At 33.1% G+C, this 27,653-nt stretch overlaps 1 protein-coding gene across 2 annotated transcripts in view; it reads left to right on the top strand.

Moving 5' to 3' along the window:
• MESK2 (misexpression suppressor of KSR 2) overlaps positions 1-27,653 on the top strand; it is a 292,886-nt gene that overhangs the window by 69,990 nt on the left and 195,243 nt on the right. For both annotated transcript variants that reach the window (XR_016305189.1, XM_089649910.1), the window contains exon 2: positions 26,092-26,586. Coding sequence is in view for 1 of the 2 variants with exons in the window: in XM_089649910.1 (XP_089506036.1) it covers positions 26,174-26,586 (413 nt within the window). In the remaining variant the exon portion in view is untranslated. The remainder of the gene's footprint in view (positions 1-26,091; positions 26,587-27,653) is intronic.

Below are 27,653 nucleotides of genomic sequence, written 5' to 3'. Positions count from 1 at the left end.
AACACATTTCGTATTTACACCAGATTTTGAATGATATTTTTATTTTAAATGAATAAAAATATCATTCAAAACCTGATGTAAATAAAAACACATTTCGTATTTACACCAGGTTTTGAATGACATTTTTAGAGGTGACGTTTATTAAAATTTGAACTTCCTGCACGACAAAAAAGTGGTTTTCCATTTTTTTCAATGAAACAGTGAAATAAAATTATAAATGCAGTAAATTATAAAACAGGGAATATTTGTTAAAAAAAGAATGTCAATAATTATAACAAATTATTATAAGCAATAATTATTACTCGCCTGAAATATCCAAATAAATTTAAAATATCTTTATGGTAAAAATGAATGCCGCCGACATGCATAAAAAAAACTTTGTCTTATAAACAGTAGTTACCATTAAAAAAATAGTCAATAATTAGTAACATCAGATGGAACTATTGGTGCATAATTTCTTCGTAGGTTTAATTAAGAAATAAAATTACTTACGTATATATTTACATTATACGCCCATTCGGACTTAATTTGATATATACATATTAATTTTTACAGTATAATTTTACAATATAATTTTTCCGGCTTTATGGACGGGTTAAATCTCATCCACAGGAGAAACTAAATCCTTCCACACACTTTTCCACAAATGATCATCTAGTCAATCCACATTATACAATGCACTTGCATAAGCATAATAAATATAAAACAATACAAGAACAACACGTCAACTCACCAGAGATCAAATGGGAAAATAATTCACCGACTCCAGATATTTTCATATCAGAGGGTTCGGCTCGGTAGAACTTCTAACAGGGCCTATAAATCACTCAATATAAATATTTAAAAAATCTTTCGTAATCCTACATGTATTTAAAATGAATGATTTTTGCGTTTTATTACTATACATTATATTATTATTTCATTGGAAACACATGCAAAAGTATTATAAAAGCTAAATTTTATTAAACCTTACTTGTTTATTGTTATTAAGTTTAATTTGTAGAACTCCATTTTATTTTTTTATTTTTTATATATACAATAATATTATTATTGGGTTTATAAAAACAGTTTATTTTTAAACAAGTTCTGCTGTGTAATTATTATTACGCGTGACAGCTGTTTCGCCCTCTGAAGGCATTATCAAACTGTGGGTAGCCCACTTACAGACGATATATTATCGTCTGTATTTATCTATAATTTATCTGTCTATAATTTATCGTCTGTAAGTGGGCTACCCACAGTTTGATAATGCCTTCAGAGGGCGAAACAGCTGTCACGCGTAATAATAATTACACAGCAGAACTTGTTTAAAAATAAACTGTTTTTATAAACCCAATAATAATATTATTGTATATATAAAAAAAAAAAAAAAAAAAAAAAAAAAAAAAAAAAAAAAAAAAAAAAAAACCTTACTTGTAACTAAATTCCGTGCAGTTGAATATAATATGTACTATTTCTGAAAAAGTTTTTTTTTTTTTTTTACATTACTATTTTTTATTATTTATTTATTCATTTTCGGAAAATCGACAGTTAATCAGTTTGTACATGAGTATTATATAGTAAAATAAAACCAATTATGGATGGTATTATTATATTAGTATTAATCCAGGTACAAGCGAGTATCTAAATGACTCCGTAAGTCAATTAAAAATAATTATATCGAGTATTTATAGTTGGTATATATAGAAGGTAATTAGACTAAGTAAATCAGGGCTGTCTACAATGCCATTTATAATTATAGAAAACAGTTAGAAAGTTGTTTGTTGCGTGCAGATTTTTTTGGATTACAGTTTGTTTGTTCTTTACAAAATACAGATTTTACAAAGTGCATTAATTTGCATTAAAAATCACATAATAAACAATGTGAGGTCTAATTAAATTATTAACATTGCAATCATTTCCCAGGACTTTGCGGCGAGGTACTTTATGCAGTATGCGAGACACAAAACAAATATTAAGAGTGAAAATAAGATTGTAATGCCATTACAGTCTGCCGCTGGCTGCAAACTATTTCTACACCTCGACGTGATCAAATCATAAGAAGCGAAATGGCTTTGAGTCATCTAAAACACAAACTCGCAGCGCTCTTTGTAAGAACAACAAGTAGGAGCTGTTTATTCATAATTTTATGTTATTATTGTGCGACTCGGTGGTCCAGCAGTAAATTATGTAAATACAGTAAATACTGCGGTTAGGATCGATTCCCATTCTAGTGATGTATAGGTATTTTGGTGGAATCCTTATAAATATATGGAATGTTTCGATTATATGTTAAATAAATTTCTTTTCTTATGGAATAGTTATTAACAAATGAGGAGCAAGCAATATGGCATATAGGTATTTTGGTGGCATCTATATAAATATATGGAATTTTTCGATTATATGTTACAGAAATTTCTTTTCTTATGGAATAGTTATAAAAGAGGAACAAGCAATGTACTTTTTTAGTCCAATTTATCACAGCTTACCGTTCGAGCATTTTTGTAGGACAAACAAACCGATATTTTGCTTAATTGTTAATACATACTAATAGACAGATAATTTATCGTACTTTTAAGTCGCAACTGGCACCTGTATTTTGAAATCAAGTTTCCTGTGGCCCTTTCGACTAAATCTATATATAGATTTAAAAAAAATAGATATATAAATATATATTTATTTATATATTTTTTTGTTTTTTAATTTATGCTACACTTCCGTTAAAAGCATTTGCTTGTGGATGGAAGAGGAGTATACATATGCGAAAAAAATAATATAACTAGGTTACAAAGTAAAAAAAATTACAAAATTAAAATCCATACAAATTATTGTATTTGGAAGGAAGAAAAAATATATATTATGGAGGATAAATAGAGTATAGTAGGATAATTTGTGAGATTTTAAGTGAAACTAGGGGAATCAGTTTTTTTGCTAACGATTTCCCTAAAATATTTTTTTATATGGTTCAATATTTGTTTTTCATCATTAATGCTTCTAATTTCTTCTGGTAATTTATTAAAGAAATGGTTTCCTTGGTGGGTATAATCGTGCTGGGCAAAAGAAGTGCATAGTTTAGGGCATGCATATATATGTTTAAGTCTGGTTCGATTTTCAGCCATGAATGAGTATTTATCTTTTTCTTTTATAATTTGAATAATTGATTTTTTTATAAATAAGTGTTTAAATGTAGGAACTTTGAATTCTTCGAATACGCGTTTAGTGGGGAAGTCCGGAGTTTTTTTTTAGTATTATTTTTATTATGACTTTTTGAACAATTTATATGGGGGTCAGGCTAGTTTTGTAAGCTGCTCCCCAAATAATAATGGCATATTGCAGAACGGACTATACTAATGGATAATATATTGAGTATAGATTTTTCATTGATAAGAAATTTCTGATTCGTAAGAATATATAAATTAGTTTCTTTAAAATATATAACGCTAGACTTATGAATAACTCGGAATAATATTATAAGTGTTGCGGTTTACCGGCGTATATCTCCCGCGATAGTAAATATGCACACTTACTGCAAATATTCAAATAAAGAAAGAGGTGTACCAATCTGAATAAGTAACCAGCTGGAAAAGCAGAAACTTTGTATGGAATCACACCGCCATGCGCCCGCCAGTAGCTAGTAGCTACAATCCGAGGCGAGGGTGTTTTATCACGTACATACACATTGATGAAACGAATGGATCTATGCTGTTGAAGAAATTATTATAAAACTTCAAATTCATACTTCTTAATGATACTATGAAACGATTTTAAACCTTTTTCCACTTACTTTATTTTTGGACCGTTACCGGTTTCAGCTTATTATAGCCATCTTCAGACTGGTGCGATTATTACTTAAACTATGGTTTATTTATTATTATTTTTTTTTAAACATGATATATTATTACATATTACAGTGATCTTTGGCTGTCCAACTAGGAGATTACCCGTTTTAGGACAGTCAGAAATAGGCATATTTATTAAAAAGCGATTCATGTTTAGTCTAGTGCAGGTGTGGCGAACCTTTTTGGGCCCGCGTGCCAAAAATCCTCAAATATTATTTCTAGATTGTGTGGCGTTCCCAAGCTGTAAAAAAAATAACCAAATAGATAAAATAAAAAAGGTTTTTTTTTTTAATTTTATTCATAAGCTTAAAAATTACAATAGAGTTTCATAAAAATAAAGTCATAATCAATAAATGTACATATTAGTTATTTATAAATGAGATTTTTGCTGTTGTACATTCGATGACTACTTTTTATCATCTGGATCATATTTCGTCACTTTTAGTAACACATTCGACCAACTGGATACATCAGTCATTCTCGTTCTTGAATCATATTTTATGAAATTCATTTCTGAAAATAATGATCCACAAACATATGTAGAAGAGAAAATTGATAATATTGCTCTCGCTAGTTTTTTTAAATCGCTAAAGATTTCTGGAATGGCTTTCCAAGTTCTCATTATTTCTTCTTCTGCATTTTTTGTATTTATGTTCGTTAATCGATCGCTTTCAATTATTTCCAAATCATTTCTCAAATCAACAAATTTTTGTTTCCATAGCGAACTCGATTGGAATTCGATAAATTGCATTTCAAAATCTTCTAGATTTAGCCACTCGAAAATCTCCAAATTGAGGTCATCTGCTGATAGTGTACCTGGATATAAAATAAATTTTGATATCTTTTCAAATCTCCTGAATTGTTTGAATCTTGAAGAAAACTCGTTGATTATCGATTGAATAACTACAGAAAATTCTTGTGTTAATTTGATTTGATCTGGCTTTTCTTCTGCAAAAAGTTTTTTTGTATTTGGGAAATATTTGAAGGTGTTAGATACAACGTCACGATCAAGAGTGTTGCAAGCATAAATAAACCAATCATGTTGCAAGCGTAAAAAAAATATTCCTATCGATTTCTCTGGAAAAATTGTCAGTTTCGGCGGGGAACATTGAATGAAATTTTCAAAAGGAACGTAAGTTAAATTTGAGTTGAAACAACCCAATTTTGGTTTGAAAAAAATCAACAGAATGACTGTTACATTTGAAAAGAAAAGAAGAATATGAACGATTGTTCAGATATTTTTGAAACAACTAGTCAAATCAAAAAAAAAAAATTTTAAACTTAAAAAAAAAAAAAAAAAAATTGAACTTGGAAATCGTTAGTGTGCCATCCAAATGATCAAACGTGCCACCTCGGGCACGCGTGCCCTAGGTTCGCCACACCTGGTCTAGTGTATTGACTTTTTAAATAATATGAAAAGTTTTCTTGGTTGATATAAGAATTTGCTAACCTGTATCTGATAGTATTAATGTCCTAGCGTCTGGACGATGTAGGCCCTCTGATTGGTCAAATTAAAATTGTCTGTTTCGAGTAAATTCCGCTAACTTGTAAATTAAGACACGATTTCATAATAAAATATGATCGCCTCATAATAATACGAGATTTCTTCAAAAGCATCGTTTCTGCTCATATAATTTTTGGATAATATCGAAGAAAATATGTTTTAGAAAGTTCATAATCCATTGGATTAATTACATTACAATGAAAATTATCCACAGTTACGTGATTATGTTTGACGTTTATAAAAAATCAAGCGTTCCTTAAATATGGCCGATACGCACGGCTATAGATGGCAGACAGAGCGCACCTCTGGCGGTATAAAAACGAACCAAATGACTGGCGCGAATATTTAAATATGCAGCTCACAATACTTGACTACTTACCATTAACAAGCGTAATAAAAAGATTTCTTCTGGAAGCTTATCACTTTGTAATGGCATTTTTCGTTATTATTTATATTTTTTTGCTTATTAATTATATTTGATTTTATATTGACATGTTTTCTAATTTCTAAAATTTCAAAATTATTTATTTTCGATGCTTTATATCCTGAGTGAAGTATTTTAAGACCTGAATTTTTATCCAAAATGTGATCATCTTTCAAAAGATGATTTGCAAACTCAGATTCACTATTTCCATTTAGAGCCCTGCGATATTTTTTAGTTCTGACTTCAAAATTTCTATTGGTTCTACCTTTGTAAAAGAAATTACAATCATCCCAATTGAGTTTTTAAACTCCTGATTTTTTTTGTTTGAATTTTGCTATCTTTATTATTAAGAATATATTTCTTCATTGGTGTAAATCGTCAGTTTTTTTGTTTTTATTCTAGATAAAAGAAAATTACATTTTCACTTATTTAACTAGAAATAACATATATATTACACATAAATATATTACACACCGATATTATTCACTTTCATTGTTTTGTTGATTGAGCATAAAACAGAACAATTTTTTTTAAATGTACCTAAACTTTTTTCATTTTTAATTAAATTAAATTAAATATTAACAGTTGAATAGTACCAGGATTGTTTTTATATATAATTTTAGAAGTATCGTTATCCACAAACAGAATTCTATTCCATTGTTTATTTCTATCTTTAGAAAGACCGTTTGAAGAGAATATGTTTAATTTTTTTATTTAGTATTTCAACTATCAATTTATTAGAGTAACCGTTATTTAAAGCTTAAATTTGTCTTATGAATATATTGTTTTATGGTTATATGCTATTTGTTTTTTTAATGTCTTAAAATACTTCACTATAAATAATTTTTAAATTTTAGAAATTAGGAAACATGTTAATATAAAAGCAGATATAATTAACAAGAATTTTTTTATAAACTCTCTTTTAAATATTTTCCCACTTAACTGGTCTTTCCCGTTTAACGATATTGTAATTCCTAATTATTATAAACCCAGCCTACTCTTACCCCTCCCCCCTCTTTCCACTTCTTCTTTCCCAATTGCAATCTATATTTAATTTTTGACTTCGGTGTAAACACAATAAAATGTAAACATTATATTTATTTATTTATTGGACAATTTGCATAGCGCCGCTTTTGTGAGATATCACCTCAGGGGCGCTATATTGTAATAATCTACCTTTATATATAGATTTTTACTCTCCTGATGAAGGTGTATATATAATCTAACTTTAAACTTTATTAGATACAGTAACAGTTGTAGGTAAAGAATTACCACCAGTTGGAGTAAAATTAACACCTTTTAATTAAACCGACTGCTTATCTCATCGCACAATTACCCTCCTTTTATTCATAAACACGGGTACAATTAATCAATATGTAATAATCTATTATTTAAGTCTACATTGTTATAACTATCTTTAATTGTGACAAACTAAACGATATTGATTAAACTTATAGACATTGACGGTTGTAACACATATTTAAGCACTGCAAGTCTCCTATGAGCTAATTATATTAGGTACGATAACAGTTAATATCAGTTGTAGACATGTAGTCAATAATAGTGTTTCATTTGAAATAATCCATCACAAATACGTAAAATTTCATTTATTCAAACAACTGTCATTCTTACTATGCGTAAATTTAGCATGTTATTATTTATTAACTCCTTCCTGTTCCGTGTTTTAACAACATATATATACTCACCCTCTCTCTGAGAATGTCCTAATATCTATCTATTAAATGTAACTGTTGTCAATATCACTTAAAATGGGCGAAGCCCAACTAAGAGCCGCCTGCAGGGCCTAGCCAAAAAAAACTCGCGTAGCGGGTTTTTAACTGCTAGTTTTAAATAATATAAACGTAGAGAATAGACTAAAAGAATATTCAAATATGATATGTACACAACATTTGGGGATGGGGTTAACAGAGGTGGTAATAAATGGTTGTAATACAATCTTATGGATAGTAGGATAACGGACAAAAATTATAAAAGTTGAAATAATATTATTTTTTTTCAATTTATATTGGATTTCCACGACGAATGGTCACTATCAAAAGTAAAAATATTCATACTTCTTAGATTCATCTGCAGAGAATCTTATATGTCTCAATTTGTGAGTCTATTGTGAGAAAATTGCGTCACAATAATAATTATTTTCACCCTCACTTTAATTTCCTTGGTGGACAAGGCGCCTTCATCTCGCGGTCCTGAGCTGAGTGTAAAACTCGTATACCGATAAGGTACAAGCATACACCAGCGTACCTGACGCCAGTGACACTGGTTTATCTTTCTCTACTTCTCCTGCAAGTGACCACGAGTATCTTAAAATACCCTGTAGATATACAGTTGATAGCCTGTCGTTGTAGTTGCCCATCGCTTCCAAAATGGATACATTAGTGCGCATTGCAATATTCACTAAAATCTTGAAAAATGTATTACTTCATTTAAATCATTTTTTCATCCACAATTGGGATAAGTTGTGAGGGTAAAGGGAGTAGGCAAAGAACGAAAATGGGGAAGATGAATGTTGGAAAATGACTTAGCTATTTAGGCACACTACACTATTTCATATTGAAGCCAACAATACCAATGCAGCAAACAATTCAGTTATTACTCGCGCAATCACAACATACACCCATTACGAAAAATTACTACATTTAGACATCTTTCATGATTCCTTTCTAACATACAAAACTAACTTACTAAATTTCTTAGCATGACATATTTCAAAAATATTTTCACATCATTTTTTCAAAACTCCTATTTATTAACAGTCAATCACAATTCGTGAGCTTATTATAATTCTTGTTTTCAATTCAATTATTATTTATTATTTTTATTATTATCCACACACTTCCTTCCTTTTATAACAATCTCAGGCGAAATTACGTAATGATATTTTATAGACATACGCAATAGGTACTACAACTATGTAATAACTAAAAATATCTAATTGTATCTAATTGTACTGTGTATGTCTTAACAAATAAATAAATAGACCCGGTCACCAAACACAAAAACAATTGCAAAGAACGTTTCAATGCTGAATGGTGATCTTTCACCAAGGTGATACTGAAAGTAGCTGTCAATCACTCTGCAACATACCGCAAGTATACTTACTACGAGTTATTTTATATAAACGAATTGTGAAATACCACTTAACAAAATTGTGGGTGCTTTGTATAAATGTGTAATCAGTGAAAAGAATAAATCATTGTTAAAAGACTGATAACACGGTACATTTTGACTCATTAAGTGCGTTACGCCTTTTATCTCCATTCTTTAACCCAGCACCCGCGCATCTTTTGTGAAGTAATTCGAACGAAGAGCAGCAGGGTTAAGAGACCAACAAACATTTTCCACAGATTAAAAATATGGTTAAGAAAAGTGTTAAAGTTTCCCAACTCCCGTTCCGGCCCAAACCGCCACGCGTGTGGAGCGGAGCAGGTAAGGTGGGAATAAGGAAAGGAAGGGAAGGAATGAGGTAGGTAACGTACCCCGTTACCCGACTTGTGAGGGATTTTATTTCACTGAGGGGGTTTATTACAAGTCCCGGTTTTATATGTTTATCCCCCTCGTACTTGGTGAACGAACGTGAGTGAAATAATGTTAATACCTCACGGTTTACATAAGGGCGCTTAATAAAATCATACTAGCTGAAATTATTAAGACACTCAGTATTTTCAATTTTAGTTTCTAGTATTTTAAAACTTAAAAAAATGGTTTAACTGAGGATTAAACCTTCCTTCCCTGGGATTGAAGTCAACAACGCTAACATCTAAACCAAATTCAAATAGGATAGTACTGACATTTAATTTGTATATTACTGTAATATATAGGTATGTATAACTTTTACAGTATGTATGCAATTTGTAAAATTACAAATTAACTACCCTTAAACCAAAGATATTATCAAAATGTTTATAAAGCACAAATAAATATTTTGTTATATATATTTATTATATATTGTGAATTTGGTGCGGTAAAGACCACCGAACATGTGATCAACGAATGCCCGCTCCATTCATTCCCCGGCGGGATTGATGAGGTTCACATGGCGACGCCTGAGGCCCTAGAACGTCTCGCAGACCTAGATGTCCCCCTCTGACCCCCCCCCCCCCCCCCACCATACGAAAGAAGAATAATATTTTATTCGTACAAATAGACAGTAAAAATGTATATTTCTGTTATGTTCCGAAGTCGCAAAATTTAAGAAATTTTAGATAGATTTTGTGTCTGGAATTTTGATGGAAAGTATTTTTAGCACATAAAGTAATTTCCGTTTTAAAACATTGAGCTTTTAAATAATCACACGACCGTTAAAAGTCATATGTTGATTCAATAATTTTTCATTGATTCAATAATTTTTCATTTATTCAATAAAATAAATTATTTAGATAACGCCTCATAAAGACATGGCAAGATGAAGTTATAAGTTATAAGTTATAAGTTATAAGTGACCAGCTCAGGTACGGGGGCTCCATCGAAGCCAGAGTAAAGTTGGCCTCTCAGAAGCTGGGCGTACTGTACAGGGCCCGCAGATACTTTAATAGTACACAACTGCTCACCCTGTACAAATCGCAAGTGCGCCCTACGGTCGAATTTGGCAGCCATCTCTGGTCTGGAGCCCCTAAATACCTGAAAAAAACCCTTGACTCTGTGCAGAAACGGGCGGTCCGTTTGATAGATTCCCCAATCTTAACAAACGGACTGCAATCTTTAGAGCACAGGCGTCAGGTAGGTATGCTGTCCTTGTTCTATCGGTATTACAATGGAAGATGCTCTGAGGAACTAGCGTCATTGATCCCTTCGGCACCGGTGCGTAGTCGGGATACACGCCAAACGCGCGCCCAACATTTGTACACAGTTGACACTTGTCACATGAGAACGGGTCGCTTCTACGATTCGTTCTTAAGTTCAACAGCTCGGCTGTGGAACGAACTGCCGGCCTCTGTGTTTCCTCCCTCCTACAACATGGGACTCTTCAAGACCCATGTTCACTCCTTCCTCTCCACAAAAAGACCCTCCACACAGCATCCCCAAAGATGACATAGGCCCTGAGGGAAATTATTTTCTTCAGGGCCTCCTGTGTGGAGTAAATATAAAAAAAAATAAATAAAAAAAAAATCAAAATACTTGATACTGACCATGAATAATAGCATACAGTATAGTATACGTGAAAAGTTAATTGAACTAGGATGAAGCAAATTGTGGCCTAGGACATAAATGTGTTGCGTTCAATCCTATCTGCCTACACCTACGCGCGAAGGATTAGTGGTTGCTTATTGTTACGCCGGGTAAGTGGGTCTACAAGAGAGAATGAATTGGGTGGGGGGGGGTTTAGGTGGCAAACACGGAATACTGATATAATCAGTATTAGAGGGGGGATCGGATGCATTTGACAGAATCACGAAATAGACAAATACGTCCGTCATTCTACGAAGGACGCAAAAACCCTTCGTAAGAATTCAAATTTGCCGCCCGGTAACCATTTATTGGATCACCAAAACATCTGCCATAGGTCACTACAAGTAGTTCGCTACGTTTGGCGATGTAACAGGGGTGTCCGGGTTCATGGGGTGAGGTGTGCTCAGGATGCGCCTGCCCATCAGCTACGTGGCGTGCCAGATCGAGAGAGGCTAGTTTGGGGAGACCCTCTGACCTCTCCGACTGGTCTCTCGACCCATCGTCTTGCGCCGCAGTGGGAGGGATATATTAATACGTCCGTCACTCCTGAACACACTAATCCCTAGATTCCTACTCAACCCTCATACATTTTACCGCTTACCTTGCACTGTAGATGCTCTGTACGTTTGCGGTGTCAAATTTGTGCATTGTACATACTTAAAGCGATGCCATACGTAGTAATGCAAAATCATGTGTTTTTGGTTTGTAAATTTGGTCGCCTAGAAATGTTTCAGATGCTTTAATTAAATACTGCGAGTAGAATACATCTTGACCTTTGAAATAATCGGGTATTTTTTCGATAAGTCTTTTTATAAGCCCAGAAAAAAAATATATATGACCTATGAAAACTGCTTTAAAGTTCAAAATCTCCTACTTACGAAACCATTTTCGGTTATGATTTTATTGTATAATTTGGAAAATTAAAATATTTATAAAATGATCGGAAAAAAATATTTATGCCGGAACATCCACAAAATAATATAATAATAAAAGGCACTTTTTGGCCATGTTTTTTTCTTGCATAAATCAAAACAGGCAGATGGTGTTAAGCGGGAATTTAAACCTTATCGCCATCTACGTAAGGGGTGTTATTGATGGCGGCTTGATTAAAAAGATTACACGACGTAGTGCATCGCCTGAATTACAAAATAGATGCATAAGCAAATTCGCCAAAAAACCGAGCTCTTTATACCTTCAAAAATATTTTAACAAAAAAAACTTTAACATCGACACGTTTTCGGATTCACTGCCCATATTTAAAAGGATCATCTTGTAAATTATTAATCTGTTCAATGCGCCTGCATATCGTTTCACTTCTGTATATCACCACCTATCACACATACAAACACTCTGAAGTATACCCTACACACAGTGTCGGCCTTATGCGGGCGCAGTTGGAGCAGTCCGCTCCCGGCGCCAAATTACCATCTAACATTCACCCTTGAGATTAGTTTTCATAAAAACGGCGCCACACAAAAATACAAATCATTTGAACATTATTGATTACAGTGATCACCTACCTAGGCATCTACTGGTTTTGACAATGGGCGCCAAAATTTTTCTCGCCCCAGGCGTCGTTTCATCAGGGCCGGCCCTGACTACGAATGTCACGCGTCACCTGGTAATAATTACTCAACGTACCTATCATTAATAAGACACTACAAGGAATCATATTATAGGTATCCAGTAAGAAATATTTAATACGTATCTGAAAAACTCTGTCTGAACTGTAACCGGTGTACTGTTTTGTTTCTTCAGGATTTTCCAATAAGAGTTGTTTTTTTTATATTCAATCGTAAAACATCAATGGTTTCGTTGTTTGTGTGGTACGTACCATCTTGTTGAAAGAAAACGTTGTCCAGATCAATACCATCCAATTTCGGTCATAAAAAATTATTAATCATCTCTCGATAGCGCAATCCATTCACCGTAACTGTTGCTCCAGCCTCATTTTTTTCTCAAACCGCACCAAACAGTCACACGTTGAGGATAGAGAGGCTTTTCAACAATAACTCTTGGGTTTTCCGAGCCCCAGATGCGACAATTTTGCTTGTTGACGAAGCTACTGAGGTGAAAATGGGCCTCATCACTCAAGATAATTCGCATTTGATTCACTCAAGTGAATTTTAATAATTTCAATGCATTGTTGAAGCGTTTATCGTTCCATTTTTATTAATGACGTAGTTTTTACTTGTCAAATGTCAAAAAATGACAGTTTCAAAAGTAACATCTACCGAAATAGCGGGCTATTCAAAATAACACCTCTTATTGGAAAACCCTGTATAATATAATATACATTAATTTGAAAGGTACGGAAATCGTAAAAAATGCATATATTTATTAATCACTGAAATTTAATATATGCGAACATAAATTTATTATGCATTATATGAAAATACATGTATAACGTATGTGTTATGGGTGGGCCCATGAAATCCTTGGTCAATTTTTCCTTAATCTGGGTGAAATTGATCAAACTTTTTTATTACCCTGGCTGAGCCCTACCATTCGAAAGACACACATATTAAACCATCATCCTTCACATTCAGCGCATACCAAAATTGTATAAGTTTTCACTACATTCGAATCCATTTGGTGGTTTCGAGGCGAGAAGACCTGAAACCTACTGTTTGTCAAAAGTTATGACTTATTATTGAGACACACAATTACTGAAATGTAATACATGAATTTTGTCACGTACCTTTGCATAAGCTTTTCGCAATATTGCCCTTCGAGTCTCAGTACTGGGCCAAAGGACTCTTTTATGTATGTAGTTACCTACAATTAATAATATTAACCATTAAAAAAATACACATATAAAATCTATTTTAGTAATGTAAAATAATGTATTTAAAAAAAAATATTTTGATTTGACTTTGTTTGAACTTTGTTTGAACTTTCCTCCCCTTTCCTGAACCTTCCTCAGGGATAGTTTTTTTACTAGTTTTTTTTTACGAAAATACGTATATTCCGTGACAGATGCTGATCGTGTAGGACCAACATTAATTTCATATATTAAATGCTGTAATGTCGTAGACTTTCAGAGAAATGCATGTATGTTCGCGTGAATAACACCAAAAGTTGATGGAAGGCATTGTAATCGACAAAAAGTTTATCTGCCGAGTTTTACCTCGATCGTAGGTCGGGAAGTGGATTAATTTCCGCTTCCAATATTTGCATTCATTAATTATCGAAAACAAAAGTGAAATTCAAATAGATTTGTTTAAAAACGATATAATCTAAATAATCATACGCAACTTTTGAGATCCTTGAGATCAATAACACTACACACGCTGTTGTGTTGACGGCCCAGCTTGTTTCACAGTCCAGTTTTGTTCATTTTTCGACGTCCGCTCCAATGAATACAGGTGGTTAACATCACTAAGCGGAGGTGTCGTTCAATTTTCGTAACAAGGGGTTGATTTTCAACAAAAGAATCTTCAGATTCACTGTGGAACTTTATAAAACACAGGCACGGGAAGACAGGAAATTATATTCGATGTTGTAAGCTTAAACCTACTATTTTTTTTAAGAAACACTGTAAATCATGAATAAATGTAAATTATCACCGGGTTCATTAGCAGTTCATGTGTGAGCAATCGTCAAATTAGGTACTGAACACAGACATAGGAATTAATCACAGACATAGGAATTAATAGACGAGAAGATAATGGCGAGGGGTAAAATCAACTGTTGAAGAACGAAGGGGGTTAAGCTGACTGTGATTCGTCAATAAATCAATCTGACAGTAAATAGGCATCTCGCATTATAATATCACCATTTAGTTCTTAAAAGTAAAATCTGCTTTTGAATGAATAGACATTTTTACATGGGAGCGCAAATTACTCGCCACGTTATGAACTAATTTGCGAAGTCCAAATTCGGCAAAGTAAATTTCTTCTGTTTGCAGAGTCGTAGTTAGATTCAGAGTATTTAGTTAAGACACTTTTACAAATGTTTCATAATTTACTTACCCCAGTAAACAACGATGAGCACACTTGAGAATCGCTACATTGTGATGTGATAGTATATGTTTCTAAAACTGATCCATATAATACGGTGTGAATAAGCTTAAAATAAAGTAAAATAATGCTTACTTATGGAATGTAATACGACAATTGGGTTTATTCTCTTGTTCACATCTATTTTTACAAGTTTTCATATCATAAGTCAACATTTTGCCGTGTTATTTCGTAAAATGAACCGATGATGCCTCGACCATAGTTCGCACAAGAATGATGACGTCACGTTTTCAAATTTCACTTGAGGCCATACGCGAGCCCAGCCGGCTCCAATGGAACCGGTATGGGGAGTGGGGAATAATACGCTTTTAATCACTTAGGGCAGGTCTACTAATATTCATATGTCTATGGTACTGAACCATTCTTGAATCTGCATTTGATTCGTTTTCCAATTTCATTGGGTTCTATTTTCACCTTCCAATTAGCGATGCTTACAATTGAAACACTCGATTCCAAAACACAATCAATTATTCGAATGAATCCTCCGGGCAGAGACGCCGCGTCGATTTTAAATTAAACAATTTGGTATATTTATTTGCAGTCGGTGGTGTCGCATTTTGGGAAAACAAAGCAATCTTTGAATTTTAAAAATACTTCCTTCATCAATTGTTTTTCTTTGGCCATCTGCAAAGTCAGTTTCCGTGATAACTCAGAACAGTGTCAATTAAACTCACTTTTGAAAAGTTATACAAAGTCATTAAAGGTGATGAAAAACAAAACATATTGCTCTACACAGGATGTATGGGGGTAAAGTGTGCTAAAATAAGTTTATAAAAAGATTTAAAAAATTGTTTCTTTTTAGATATTGATTTTTATTTCCCATAGAGACAAATCAACGTTTTTTTACATGAAAACTAGCTTAAAAGTTCAAAAAAATTATTTTTCTTTTTTAATTGTACTATCATGTACAATCAACCCCAAAGTTAGCGCAATTTATCCCCGGACACCCAGTATACTTTACCTAACGGAACCTATTTTGTTTTTTTTCGTGACTTTTGAAAAGTGTGTTGATTTGTCACTGCCCTTAATTGACCGGTTAATACAAAGTTCAGGGTGTCAGTAAATAATAATTTATAACGATCATGTCGAAATAGACATCTTAATTTTATCCATCACTACTTCTTATGCTGAGTATACATCGGCGCGAGCCGAGCCGCCGAGATGAACCTTAATTTATGGGAAAGAAACGAAGCAACCACAAATAGCGCGAAATGCCGCTTGCACTTCAGTAATTCGTGATTCGGCTAGCGTTTCGGTTCGAAAATCTATACGTACCATTAGGTGACGGGTTAAGATACAATCCAGGTCGAAAGTCCTAGAACTGGCTAGTAACAAAAATAAGTAGGCAAGTATTTTTCAACACGTTGGCACCAGAGCGGTAGATTAGTAATCGATAAGTTTTTTGAAATGTCTTCAGCCATTTTTAGTGACCAAATATGATTAACCAGGTACTAGCCAATCTTCCTCTTCCCAACTTCTTCCCCTCCCCGATATCAATTATGACTATAATAATGTATTCGGACCTCCCCATCAATGTTAAAGTACAGGGAGAAGAATGATCCTGTTAAAAAGTGAAGTCATGCCAATTTCCTGTTAAAATATTAGTCATTCAGAACATATGGAAAACATGTGTTCTTTTTCCAATAAATTTCAAGAAATATCAAGAAAAACATATAAATTCACCAGATTTTTGATAAATCGACAGTATCAGTGAGTTTTCTCCGTGTATTTAATAACTTTCTTGCAAGTTGGGAACAGATCACGTGCATTGTGTCTGGATGAAGATAATTGCAAAATAGATAATTAAAAAAACTAGACCTAATAAAATTACTCATCAACCAGACAATGCCCAAACCCGCCTAGTCACCTCAACAAATATACGACTTGCCAACCTTTTTTGAAAACATTTTGAAAATGTCGGAAGGGATTGGAAAGTTCTGTTGGAGCTTTGCCGAGCTTTTCGATGTGGTGGATTCAGTTTACGTTTGAAAACGATCCCTGTGCCTGTAAGCACCCTCCGGATCCGGAAAATTCACCGCCCACAATTCAACGCGTACCGATCACCGCAGGAATATTTGTCTTTATTATTTGGAAGTGTGTTTTTACTGAAATAATTTCGTTTTAATAAAAGCCAAAAAAAAAATTTATATGCAAATGATACTGCAATTTTCTACTGGGGTAAAGATTTAAACATCTTCCTAGAAAATGCACAGAGTGACTTAGACAAAATTAACAGTTGGCTCCAATCAAATATATTAACAATGAATGTTAAAAAAACAGGATACATGATTTTAAGCTCAACTCGTAAAAAAATTCCTCCTCATGTACCCTTAAACATTGAAAATAACAACCTGCAAATCCTGATACACGAGAAATATCTTGGGCTGTGCATTGATAAACACCTAACTTTTAAATAGCATATTCAAGATATTAAAGATAAAATCACCCTCTTAATTAGCGTATTCAGCCGGATATCATATCTGTTACCAAATAAAATTAAAAAAGGTTTATATTATAGCCTCGTACACTCATATTTAAACTACTTGGTTGAAATCTGGGGAAATACATGTGAAACATATATAAACGAACTACAAGTAACACAAAACAAAGTAATCAAAAAACTATTTCACTTCAAACCTAGAACATCAACAAAAAAATTTATGGAAACAAAACTATTAAAATTAAGAAAATTATATGAATATAATTCATGTCTTCTTATTTACAAAATAAATAATAAACTCATACATACAAATACAGAACTCATTAAAACGTCCCAAGTACACACACACTTTACACGGCAACACGATAAAATAAATTTAAACACCATATATACTCATTATGGCAAGCAATCCATTGGTTACGAGGGAAGCAACATATACAATTGCCTCCCAGACGAAATTAAAAATGAAAAAATTATAGGTACATTTAAAAAAAAATTGTTCAGTTTTATGCTCAATCAACAAAACAATGAAAGTGAATAATATCAGTGTGTAATATATTTATGTGTAATATATATGTTATTTCTAGTTAAATAAGTGAAAAATGTAATTTTCTTTTATCTAGAATAAAAAAATATTTAAAAAAATTATTAAAACGAAATAACAGTTATTTTTGGTTATAGGTATTATGTTAGGCTAGGTTAGTTTTTTTTTTTTTCTTCGACTCGCTTGTGTTTAAGACGGCTCTTATGTGGAAAGAGTAACAGGCGTCTGTTTCTTCTCCTTCATATAATCTGGGCCTCTTCAAGACCCGGATTAGTAAATCCCCTATACTGCCCCTACCTTAATCCGTCACACAACGCTGCCCGACCGAATGGCGACATAGCTCCCCTGCGTTAACACTGTACATATAGGGGCGCTCTTGTGATATGTCACATGAAATAAGGGTTAGGTAAGACTATGTTAGGTAATGTTAGGTTAGGTAATATTAACTTTACTTTTTACTTGTACTGTAATAAAACAGTCTCTTTCAGATAGTCTGACTATTGTATATTGGTGAATTGTGTGCGGTGAATATTCCCTGCGGTGGTTGCTTTCATAGCGAATTTTCTTAGAATAATTTGCACTCGTCTTAGTTGGTACGCCTGGGGAGTTCTACGCATGGTCATAATGGCGCGACAAAACCAGCTATTCGACCCCTCGATTCATTTTCAAAAGATTATTAGAATTACCTTATTAAATATTACACATTAAGTTCATACAGATAAGGAAACTGCACCCATAGTCATAGTCGACAGTGTCAAACATACGACAAACCAAATTAAACTTCGCTAAGCGCCATCGAACAGTGACAGTAATACGTCAAACCTAACACATTGATTTACTAAGCACCACTCATTATCGTAATGAACAGTGGCGATAATATGGCACACCAAACACATTGAATTACCAAGCGCCACTCATTATCGACAAACCTAACACATTTATTTACTAAGCGCCATTCTTTATCGTAAAGAACAGTGACGATAATGCGACAAGCCAAACACATTGATTTTCTAAGTGCCATTCATTATCGTAATACGTACGACAAACCTAACATATTGATTTAGTATGTTGTAAACTTAAAATAATGAAAACTGGGATTAACACTCACAATGTCAAGCACCCGATCAAACTGGGAGTGTTGGAGGTCAGTTGGAGGGCAAAAAGCGTAACATATTTTTTCGCTTCATGTCTCATCTAAATATAATACACAAATGCACGCTGTAAGCTTCCTAACGATATTATTTTACAAGCATCGTATACACTCGCTATTCCTCTTCCGCTAGTGACAATAAGCTGTTCCTCGCGTCAAGTGAAGAATATGTTCCGACTGACAGAATACTATCTGGGTTTTCGACCGTCTTTAATCACTGTTAAATCACTATTAATGATTAATCTTTATAGTGAATTGGTGTACATTATGAATACCAAAAAATATTCTTTCTATAAATTGAAGGTTTTCCTGTCGTTTCGCTTGAGTAGAATACAAATAATAAAAAAATTACTCATTAAAAATATAAATGTAAACTACTAAAAAATATTTTTTTCAATAGAGATGTATGAACGCATAAAGGAAACAACTTTTTATAAATACGGTATTATAGCTAAGATTATCTGTGACAGTTTCACTAGATTAACTTTTTTGCTTTCTTATAAAATTATTTACAAAATAAATAAAAACCAGTTTTGTGCTTGAAATCGAACGTTTCTAGACTCCGGTTGTCAAGTTATTTTAATGCCTTTTAATATAATTGAATTTTTAATATAAGTTATACACATTTTTGTTTGTAGCTTCCTCTTAAGCTAATATTTGGAAAATATTTCTCAACGTCTACTTACTTTAATTACGGTTGGGTATATTAGTATAACATGACAGACATGATCGGAACACACGTTCACAGTTGATGTTGGCTTCGTGATAACGGGACGTTTCTTCAATTCGATCCCTTATAAGTCGGCTCGAATTTGGAACGAACTACCGGCATATGTTTTTCCAAGTTCTTATAATCAAGACCCTCACTTATAAATCTCTTTCTACAGCCACTACCTTAATCCGCCTTACAGCTCTGCCTCGCGGGTCGCGAGATACTTCCCCTGTCTTTACAATGTGCTGAAAGAGGCGTTCTTGTTAGATGTAATATTAAAATTAAAAATAAATACACATCTCTAATACTAAGTGCGTTGCTTCGTTGATCCGTTTTAAGGCGAAGCTTCATGCCAAATCACTATTTTGATTAATCTTTATAAAAAAATTGGTGTACATTATGAATACCAAAAACATGCTTTAGATAAATTGAAGGTTTTCCAAGCGCTTCGCTTGAGTAGAATACAAATAAAGAAATAAATTACTCAATAAAAAATATAAATGCAAACTACTAAAAAAAAATATTTTTTCAATTGAAATGTATGAACGCATAAAATAAACAACTATTAAAAATATATAGATATTATAGCTAAGATTATCTGTGACAGTTTCACTTGATTAACTTTTTTGCTTTCTTACAAAATTATTTACAAAATAAATAAAAACCAGTTTTGTGCTTGAAATCGAACGTTACTAGACTCTTTTTGTCAAGCAATTTTAATGCCTATTACCTCCGATATAAGGTATACCAAGAATACATAAATTTTGGCTTGTAGCTTCCTCTTAAGTTATATTATGGATATTGGTGTTCCTAACATTAGACTATAGCCAGGATTGACATCAATAATTATGATAGTGATACGATAATTTGTTTTTATTTCAATCATAAATTAAAAATTATACCCTGGTCATAAGACAAATCTGTTTTGCTGGATTTGTGCTATTCTGTTAATGAACCGGTTTAATGGTCAAAGTTTTATAGAACCAAAAAAGCATCAAACATATTCTTACTAAAAGACCCATCCAAATCATGGTAAAAATTAGCTCCCGATCACAAAAAGATTGGGAACTCTTAGACTATAGCCCTTTTCGTGGTCTAACATACCTTATATGGAGACACATCTAAATATCCAAGAGTTAGGTACATACAACACTTAGAACCTAGATATATTATAGGTATCACGGACACTCTTCTGGGAGTGTATTATTTTTTCAGAACAATACCGTCCGGTATTTTAAAAATGAAAAATTGTAGGGGTTCGCTCTTTTAAATCCCCGTCAAAATTGGACATTTTTTGTGTACATACCTACCCAGTGAACAAAATTCCAGCACTACAATGGTATTCGTTAAACGCGGATAGTGTATCAGGATGTCAGGTAAACTTGACAGTAATCAATACTGTAATTAATACAGTAATTAATCCGTTTCCTGAAAAAATCCGTTTCTTACCGTTTCTGGGTAATGGGTGGGACTCTTACCCACTGTTCGTCCAACATTTTCTACACTGCTTGTAAAAGCCTCCCCAAACTTGTAAATATTATTATGTGCGATAAAAATAAGTCCTGCTAAGTAAAAACAATCCTCACCGCACCATTCACTTTGAAAAATCTAAAAACAGTCGTATTCATACATGCAAGTAGCGGCTGACAGAGCGTATCTATCTATCTAGGTTCATAGGGTAAGCCTTTCTACTCGCAAGAACGAAGAAAATCCCCCGCGTTACCTGTTTACGTGTCGTCTTATCCTTTCTACCTATTGTCTTAGCGTTGCCATTTTTTTACCCTAGCGCCATACTTACAAGACAGGCACGGGTTCCGGTGCCCGCGTTTACTTATTTATCTCGCCGTGTCATAGGACCTCCCTGCATTGTGTCATGCTTAATCTTCTTTACTTGCCGCTCCTCTCGCCTCCCTCTTCCCCTACGCCTCCCAACCAACACCCACGAGAAGAAGAATATAATATGACAAATTCTTCTTACGAGCCGCAAAAACAACTGTGACTGAGAATGGGGATCAACTGTTTTTTGAAGAACGTTATTTTGTATGCAATAATTTTAAGCGAATTCTTTTACTTTAGTACTGTACATTTTCTTACGTCATCTTCATTAATGTATTGGTTAATACAATTAGTATTAACGAATACATTAATTAATGTTTTTAAAAATAAGGATTTCTGATGTACTTACTTACTACTTAAAAACTGTGAGAATTTTGCACAGATTTTTTATCGTGATCTGCATCGATCATTGAAATACCCATTCAACTGACTATCGACAAATTAAAGATGTAAATATTGTCATACGGATTGATTGTCTCCACTGAACAGAAAGTCAGCAGAAGGGTGATCAATACCGATCTGAGTAAATCGATTTGACTTCTAAAACACAGACAGAAATTGGAAAGAAAAAAGTTTGAATACTTTCACCCGAATAAAATTCACGTTTCTTGGGGCATAAATACACACCCACATAAATACTTCCCAAGGATCATCTCCTCGACGTGATAACTCAACACAATGATAATAATGATAATAACACTAACATCGTATTAAGGCGATGCCATACGTCGTGTAACATATTGAATCAAGCCGCTAACAATAACACCCCTTACGTAGATGGCGATAAGGTTTAAATTCCCGTTCAACACCATCCGTCTTTTTTGATAAATACTATAAAAAAACATCGCCAAAAAGTGGCTTTTATTTTATTTTGCGGACGTTCAGGCACAAATATTAATTGTTTTACGATAATTTTATAAAGAACTTAATTTGCCACATTATACAATAAAACCGTAACCGAAAATGCATTCGTAAGTAGGAGATTTTGAACTTTAAAGCAGTTTTTATAGGCCTGATACATTATTTTTTCTAGGCTTATTAAAAGACTTATCTAAAAAATACTGGATGATCTAGTAGGCCAAGATGTGTTCTACTCGCAGTATTTAATTAAAGCATCTAAAACATTTCTAAGTGATCAAATTTTCAAACCAAAAAAACATGAATTTGCATTATTACGCATTGCATCGCCTTAAACGGTAATATAAGTGATTAAATTAATAATATTATTACGAGTATGTCATGAACCATTATAGAAATTCGTTTGATTTGTTACTGAATTTTTGCATTACTGTGGCAACACATAGCTACTCACTTTGTCTCTGAAATTTAGTTTTCACGTTTAAATTTCTTCACACTCGACTTTGACAGTTTTTTTTGACAAACATGGGGAACCAAAAAGTGACAGTAAATTATTTTACTTTGTTATGTTTTATTTGTATTCAAATTTATATTGCTGCATTACATATTGTAATATGTATAATGCACTGAAAAAAGTTAATTTCGTCTAATAACGTCTCATATGTAATGCATGGGAAGAAATACATATTATTAGGTATAACAATCGTAGTAAATGACAAACACACAACAAACATTGCATTGAAGGTAGCTGTAGAGTGTATCTACTCACGAACGTAACTTGACAACAAGAAGACGTCAGATGCACAGGTAATGAAAATGAGTACAGAGGATCGGAACATTTAGCTCCAGTCAAAAACAGACCCAGTTCATTACGAGGTTTAAATTCCGTTGTTTGTCCGCGGCCCAATGCAACACGACGACTAGTTTCGCGAAGTGCTTTTGTTTATAGCTCATCGAGGGAGTTTCGTTGTACTTGTCTAAAAAAAATTATACTGTACAATTCGCAATACTTCGTATTATAAAATACCGATTTTAATTGTAAGTAACATGGAAATCTTGTGTTAGTTTTACTTGTAGGGCTAGCGCGATTAATCTCTCAGATTTCCTATTGAGTAATTATAATAATAATAATAATAAAATGTCACATTGTCTTATCTGGAGTAATTCAGTTTCATCATTACATTTCATCATTACATTTCACCATTTTCAGTTTCATCATTTTCATTTTCATCATTACAGTTTCATCATTTTCAGTTTCATTATTCTCAGTTTCATCATCACAGTTTTGTCATTTTCAGTTTCATCATTTTCAGTTTCAACGTTTTCAGTTTCATTGTTTTCAGTTTACCTCTTTATATATATATTTTTAAATGTTGTAAAAAAAATTGCCGAAACCATAGTAATTATTTCACCAATTTTTTGTACATAAGATGAACCACCATAATAAAGTAGTCTTGGGTGTATGGGGATGTGTCATTTTGTTCTTATTTTTTTTACGTAAATGCCAAAGTATTCAGTTTAATTTTTCAGTGTGAATTAAGAGTCCCAACTCCTCCAGACTATTCGGAGCTAGTGGGAATATGGCATATCGAATTAGGGTATAATGTAAGGCTGAAGGAAGTGGGGAAAGCAAGGGGATTGGGAAGAGAAAGGTTGGGAAGCCTTTTCATTTTAAGTTACGTAACTTTTTAATGATCAGCCCTTAACCAAAGTCAAAATTACCCAATCAGTTGGACCGTGGTATAACCAATGTAGGGTATGTTGTGATGCCGAATGGAGTGGCCAAAGGAAGGAAATGGGAAAGAGAAAGGTTGGGAAGTTTAGGTAATGGCAAACTGAATGATTATTTGGTGTGTTGGCCACCCCTTTACAATAAGTCAATTCATTTCGTTCAATACATGGTCACTGCCTGTAAACGGAAAAACATTTTTAATACAAACGCTTTGTACAGTTTAAGTAAAAAAAAACTTTAGTATTACTTTTGATAAACTGACACATAAGTATTATACTATTCATTTCATATAATATTTTCCAATACTTCCTACAAAAGTTTGTCTTTTCCAAATCAGACATGGATACCTTTTCTAACATGTACCAGGTACATGAAACCTTTGAACCGTTCCTTGAAACACACAGTAAATCGTTTTCATATCAGCGCCACGATTTGTTCGATGTGTCAATAGCACTATTTTCAAAGCGCTTTTATTCGCCGAATAAATCCACATCACTTAAAGTGTTCACAGTTGTATTCCATTTTGAGAGTATAAAGTCATTTCAGTATATGCGTGCACAAATATAGTAAGGGCGTTGAATATTCAAGAAACTTTTTTTTCTTTTATATACAGGATTTTCCAATAAGAGGTGTTATTTTGATATTCAATCGTAAAAGATCAATTGTTTCGTTGCTTGTGTGGCACGTATTGCCGTTTTGTTGAAAGTGAACGTTGTCCAAATCAATACTATCCAATTCCGGCTATAAAAAATCATTAATCATCTCTCGATAGCGCAATCCATTCACCGTAACTGTTGCTCCAGCCTCATTTTCGAAAAAGTAAGTTCCAATGACTCCGCTGGACCATAAACCGCACCAAACAGTCACACATTGAGAATAGAGAGGCTCTTCAACAATAATTATTTGGTTTTCCGAGCCCCAGATACGACAATTTTGCTTGTTGACGAAGCCACCGAGGTGGAAATGGGCCTCATCACTCAAGATGATTTGCATTTGATTCACTCAAGTGAAATTTAATAATTTCAATACGTTGTTGAAGGGTGCATTGTTCAATTTTTATTAATAACGTAGTTTCTATTTGTCAAATGTCAAAAAAATGACAGCTTCAAAAGTAACATCTACCGAAATAGCGGACTATTCAAAATAACACCTCTTATTGGAAAACCTGTATATAATATTTTTTTATTTAATTTATATTACAAAAACAGTTTATTTATAAACAAGATCTGCTGTGATATGATTTGAGATTTTCACAACTAAAAGTATTGTAGTTATTTATTTTTGGGGTACTATGCCATATTGCGCCAACGTTTCTAAAAGCATTGCAGTGTTATAAGGGAAGATGTGTGATGATGGAAATTATATTGCTGTCCGAAACGTTGGCGCAACACGGCATAGTACCCCGAAAATAGATCACTTTAAGTTCTGATGTGTGTTGTGTGCATATTAAACTTAATAAGATAAAAAAATAAATTCTATTCCATATATTTGCATACACAATTTCTAGCAAACGCTCTAAACAGCCCAGTTTTGTAGTCAAATTTGTCAAAAAAGTAGATTTTAAAATAAAACGAAGATAATTATAATAATATATTAATAAAAGTTTAAAATGAATACATTATTTCTAATTTGACATTCAAGAATAAATTAAACTCAAGGTTTTGTAAAAGTGGGTACTTGTTATTTACCTACGAACTTTATCGATAGAACATATTTTATACGCAAACAGTTTCACCAGGATCCTCACCTAATCATTGCCGGCTGGCAATTACAATTATTAGTATTCAGCAATGTGATTTTTTAAAATTTTAGGAAAAATGTCTGTCTTACAAAAATACATTAATGTTTCTTTTTCCTACAGGCTGGCAAGACTACTACTTCAATACAAAAAATCGCGGTAAAATACGTTGATATAAGCGTATAAGAAGACTGTCTGGAAAGATATGTCCACTGCCCAAAAATCACTTCTTGGAAGTAACAATCAACTTCCAATTCTTGCACCAATGGACGTCGCAATGAAAGCAAACGGTGGTACAGGGAAGACAAACAATAATGTTGCATTGAATACCAGTCAAACTTTAGAGAACACAAACACAGATGTTCTGAACTCCAATTTAGCTGTTTTGAACCCAAACGGTGCTGTTTCCGATTTTCGAGACCGACAACTCCCAATATTGTCTTCAATCAATGGCAACCCAGGAAATACTTACGTATCGCCTTATGAAGATACGGGATTCCTTAGTTCAACTGGAAGTTCCATACTGGAAAGTGTCACCGTAGATCACGCTCCTGGGAAGGCCCAATACGGAGGTGCTGCTTCAGAAATAGCCCAAGGTTCTCATTTGCTAGCTGTTGGGTGAGTACCTTATTATTATTTACAAGTTTTAACCATCGTTTAAGTACCTACTCATTGGTTTATAATCAATAAAGAAAACTCTGTGATCCGAATCAACCCTTAGGTACCACTAATTTGAGAGGTTAAAGGGTTTCTAGTTAAGTTTTCGTGATTATCCAACAATGGTCTTCAGTTGCATTTTTTTATGAAAACTTTTCTGATTTTTGAAAGTCACGAAAGGTGCACCAGTGCTGGCAAAAGTTAATCAAGTGAAGTGGTATTAAATAAACTTAGCCATAAAACAGTATTTTTTAAAAGTTGTTTCTTATACGAGTTCATAGTAAACTCTTGAAAAAGAAAACTATTTAGTAGTTTAAACTTATATTTTTCATGACCTAATTAACAATTTTATTTTAATTCTGATCAAGTCAAGCGATAGAACAAGCTTCAATGTATTCGTAGCATATTTTTGGTATTTATAATCTATACCGATTCATAGTAAAGATTAATCTAAATAGTGATTTCACTTATTACATCAGCTTAAAATTTATCATGTAAACTAGAGTGTTTTCCATTATATAACTATGTCAAGACTGGATGATGACTGGTGATGCTGTGCGGACCTCCCCAAGGTAGGTGATTGTTATGTGCATTACAATGGATTTCTGAAACAAATCAATGTATTTTAATGTATATAGAGTTATATTGAATGTTGTATTGTCTTTAAAGTCTTTTCCCGTTAAACTACAATTAAGCAGATTGTCAACAGGATGTACGTGGTCAATTACAATGTAAATATGTCTACATATTATTAAACACATAGTAGTACATTAGTAGCTTATTTTTCGTAATCTTTTATATGATATTTTTATTATTAAATTTGTATTTGACATTGTTTCAATAGATACTGCACTTTATAAAGTATGCACATTGCACATGATGCACATGATGCACACGTTCTTGTCTAGTTTGACAGTATGGCAGAGAAGTGTTTGCAAAAGCTAAGCACAAAACATGATTTATTTTCCGATCTACACAATATTTACTAATGTGAAAACTTTTTTTGAATGCTCCCATACAAAGATACT

The sequence above is a fragment of the Hesperophylax consimilis genome, chromosome 31, assembly GCF_061612785.1.
Source record: "Hesperophylax consimilis isolate HC1 chromosome 31, BYU_Hcon_1.0, whole genome shotgun sequence".
Classification (NCBI taxonomy): domain Eukaryota; kingdom Metazoa; phylum Arthropoda; class Insecta; order Trichoptera; family Limnephilidae; genus Hesperophylax; species Hesperophylax consimilis.
Note: the sequence above shows the minus strand (reverse complement) of the source record. Positions and strands in the feature narration are given on the sequence as shown.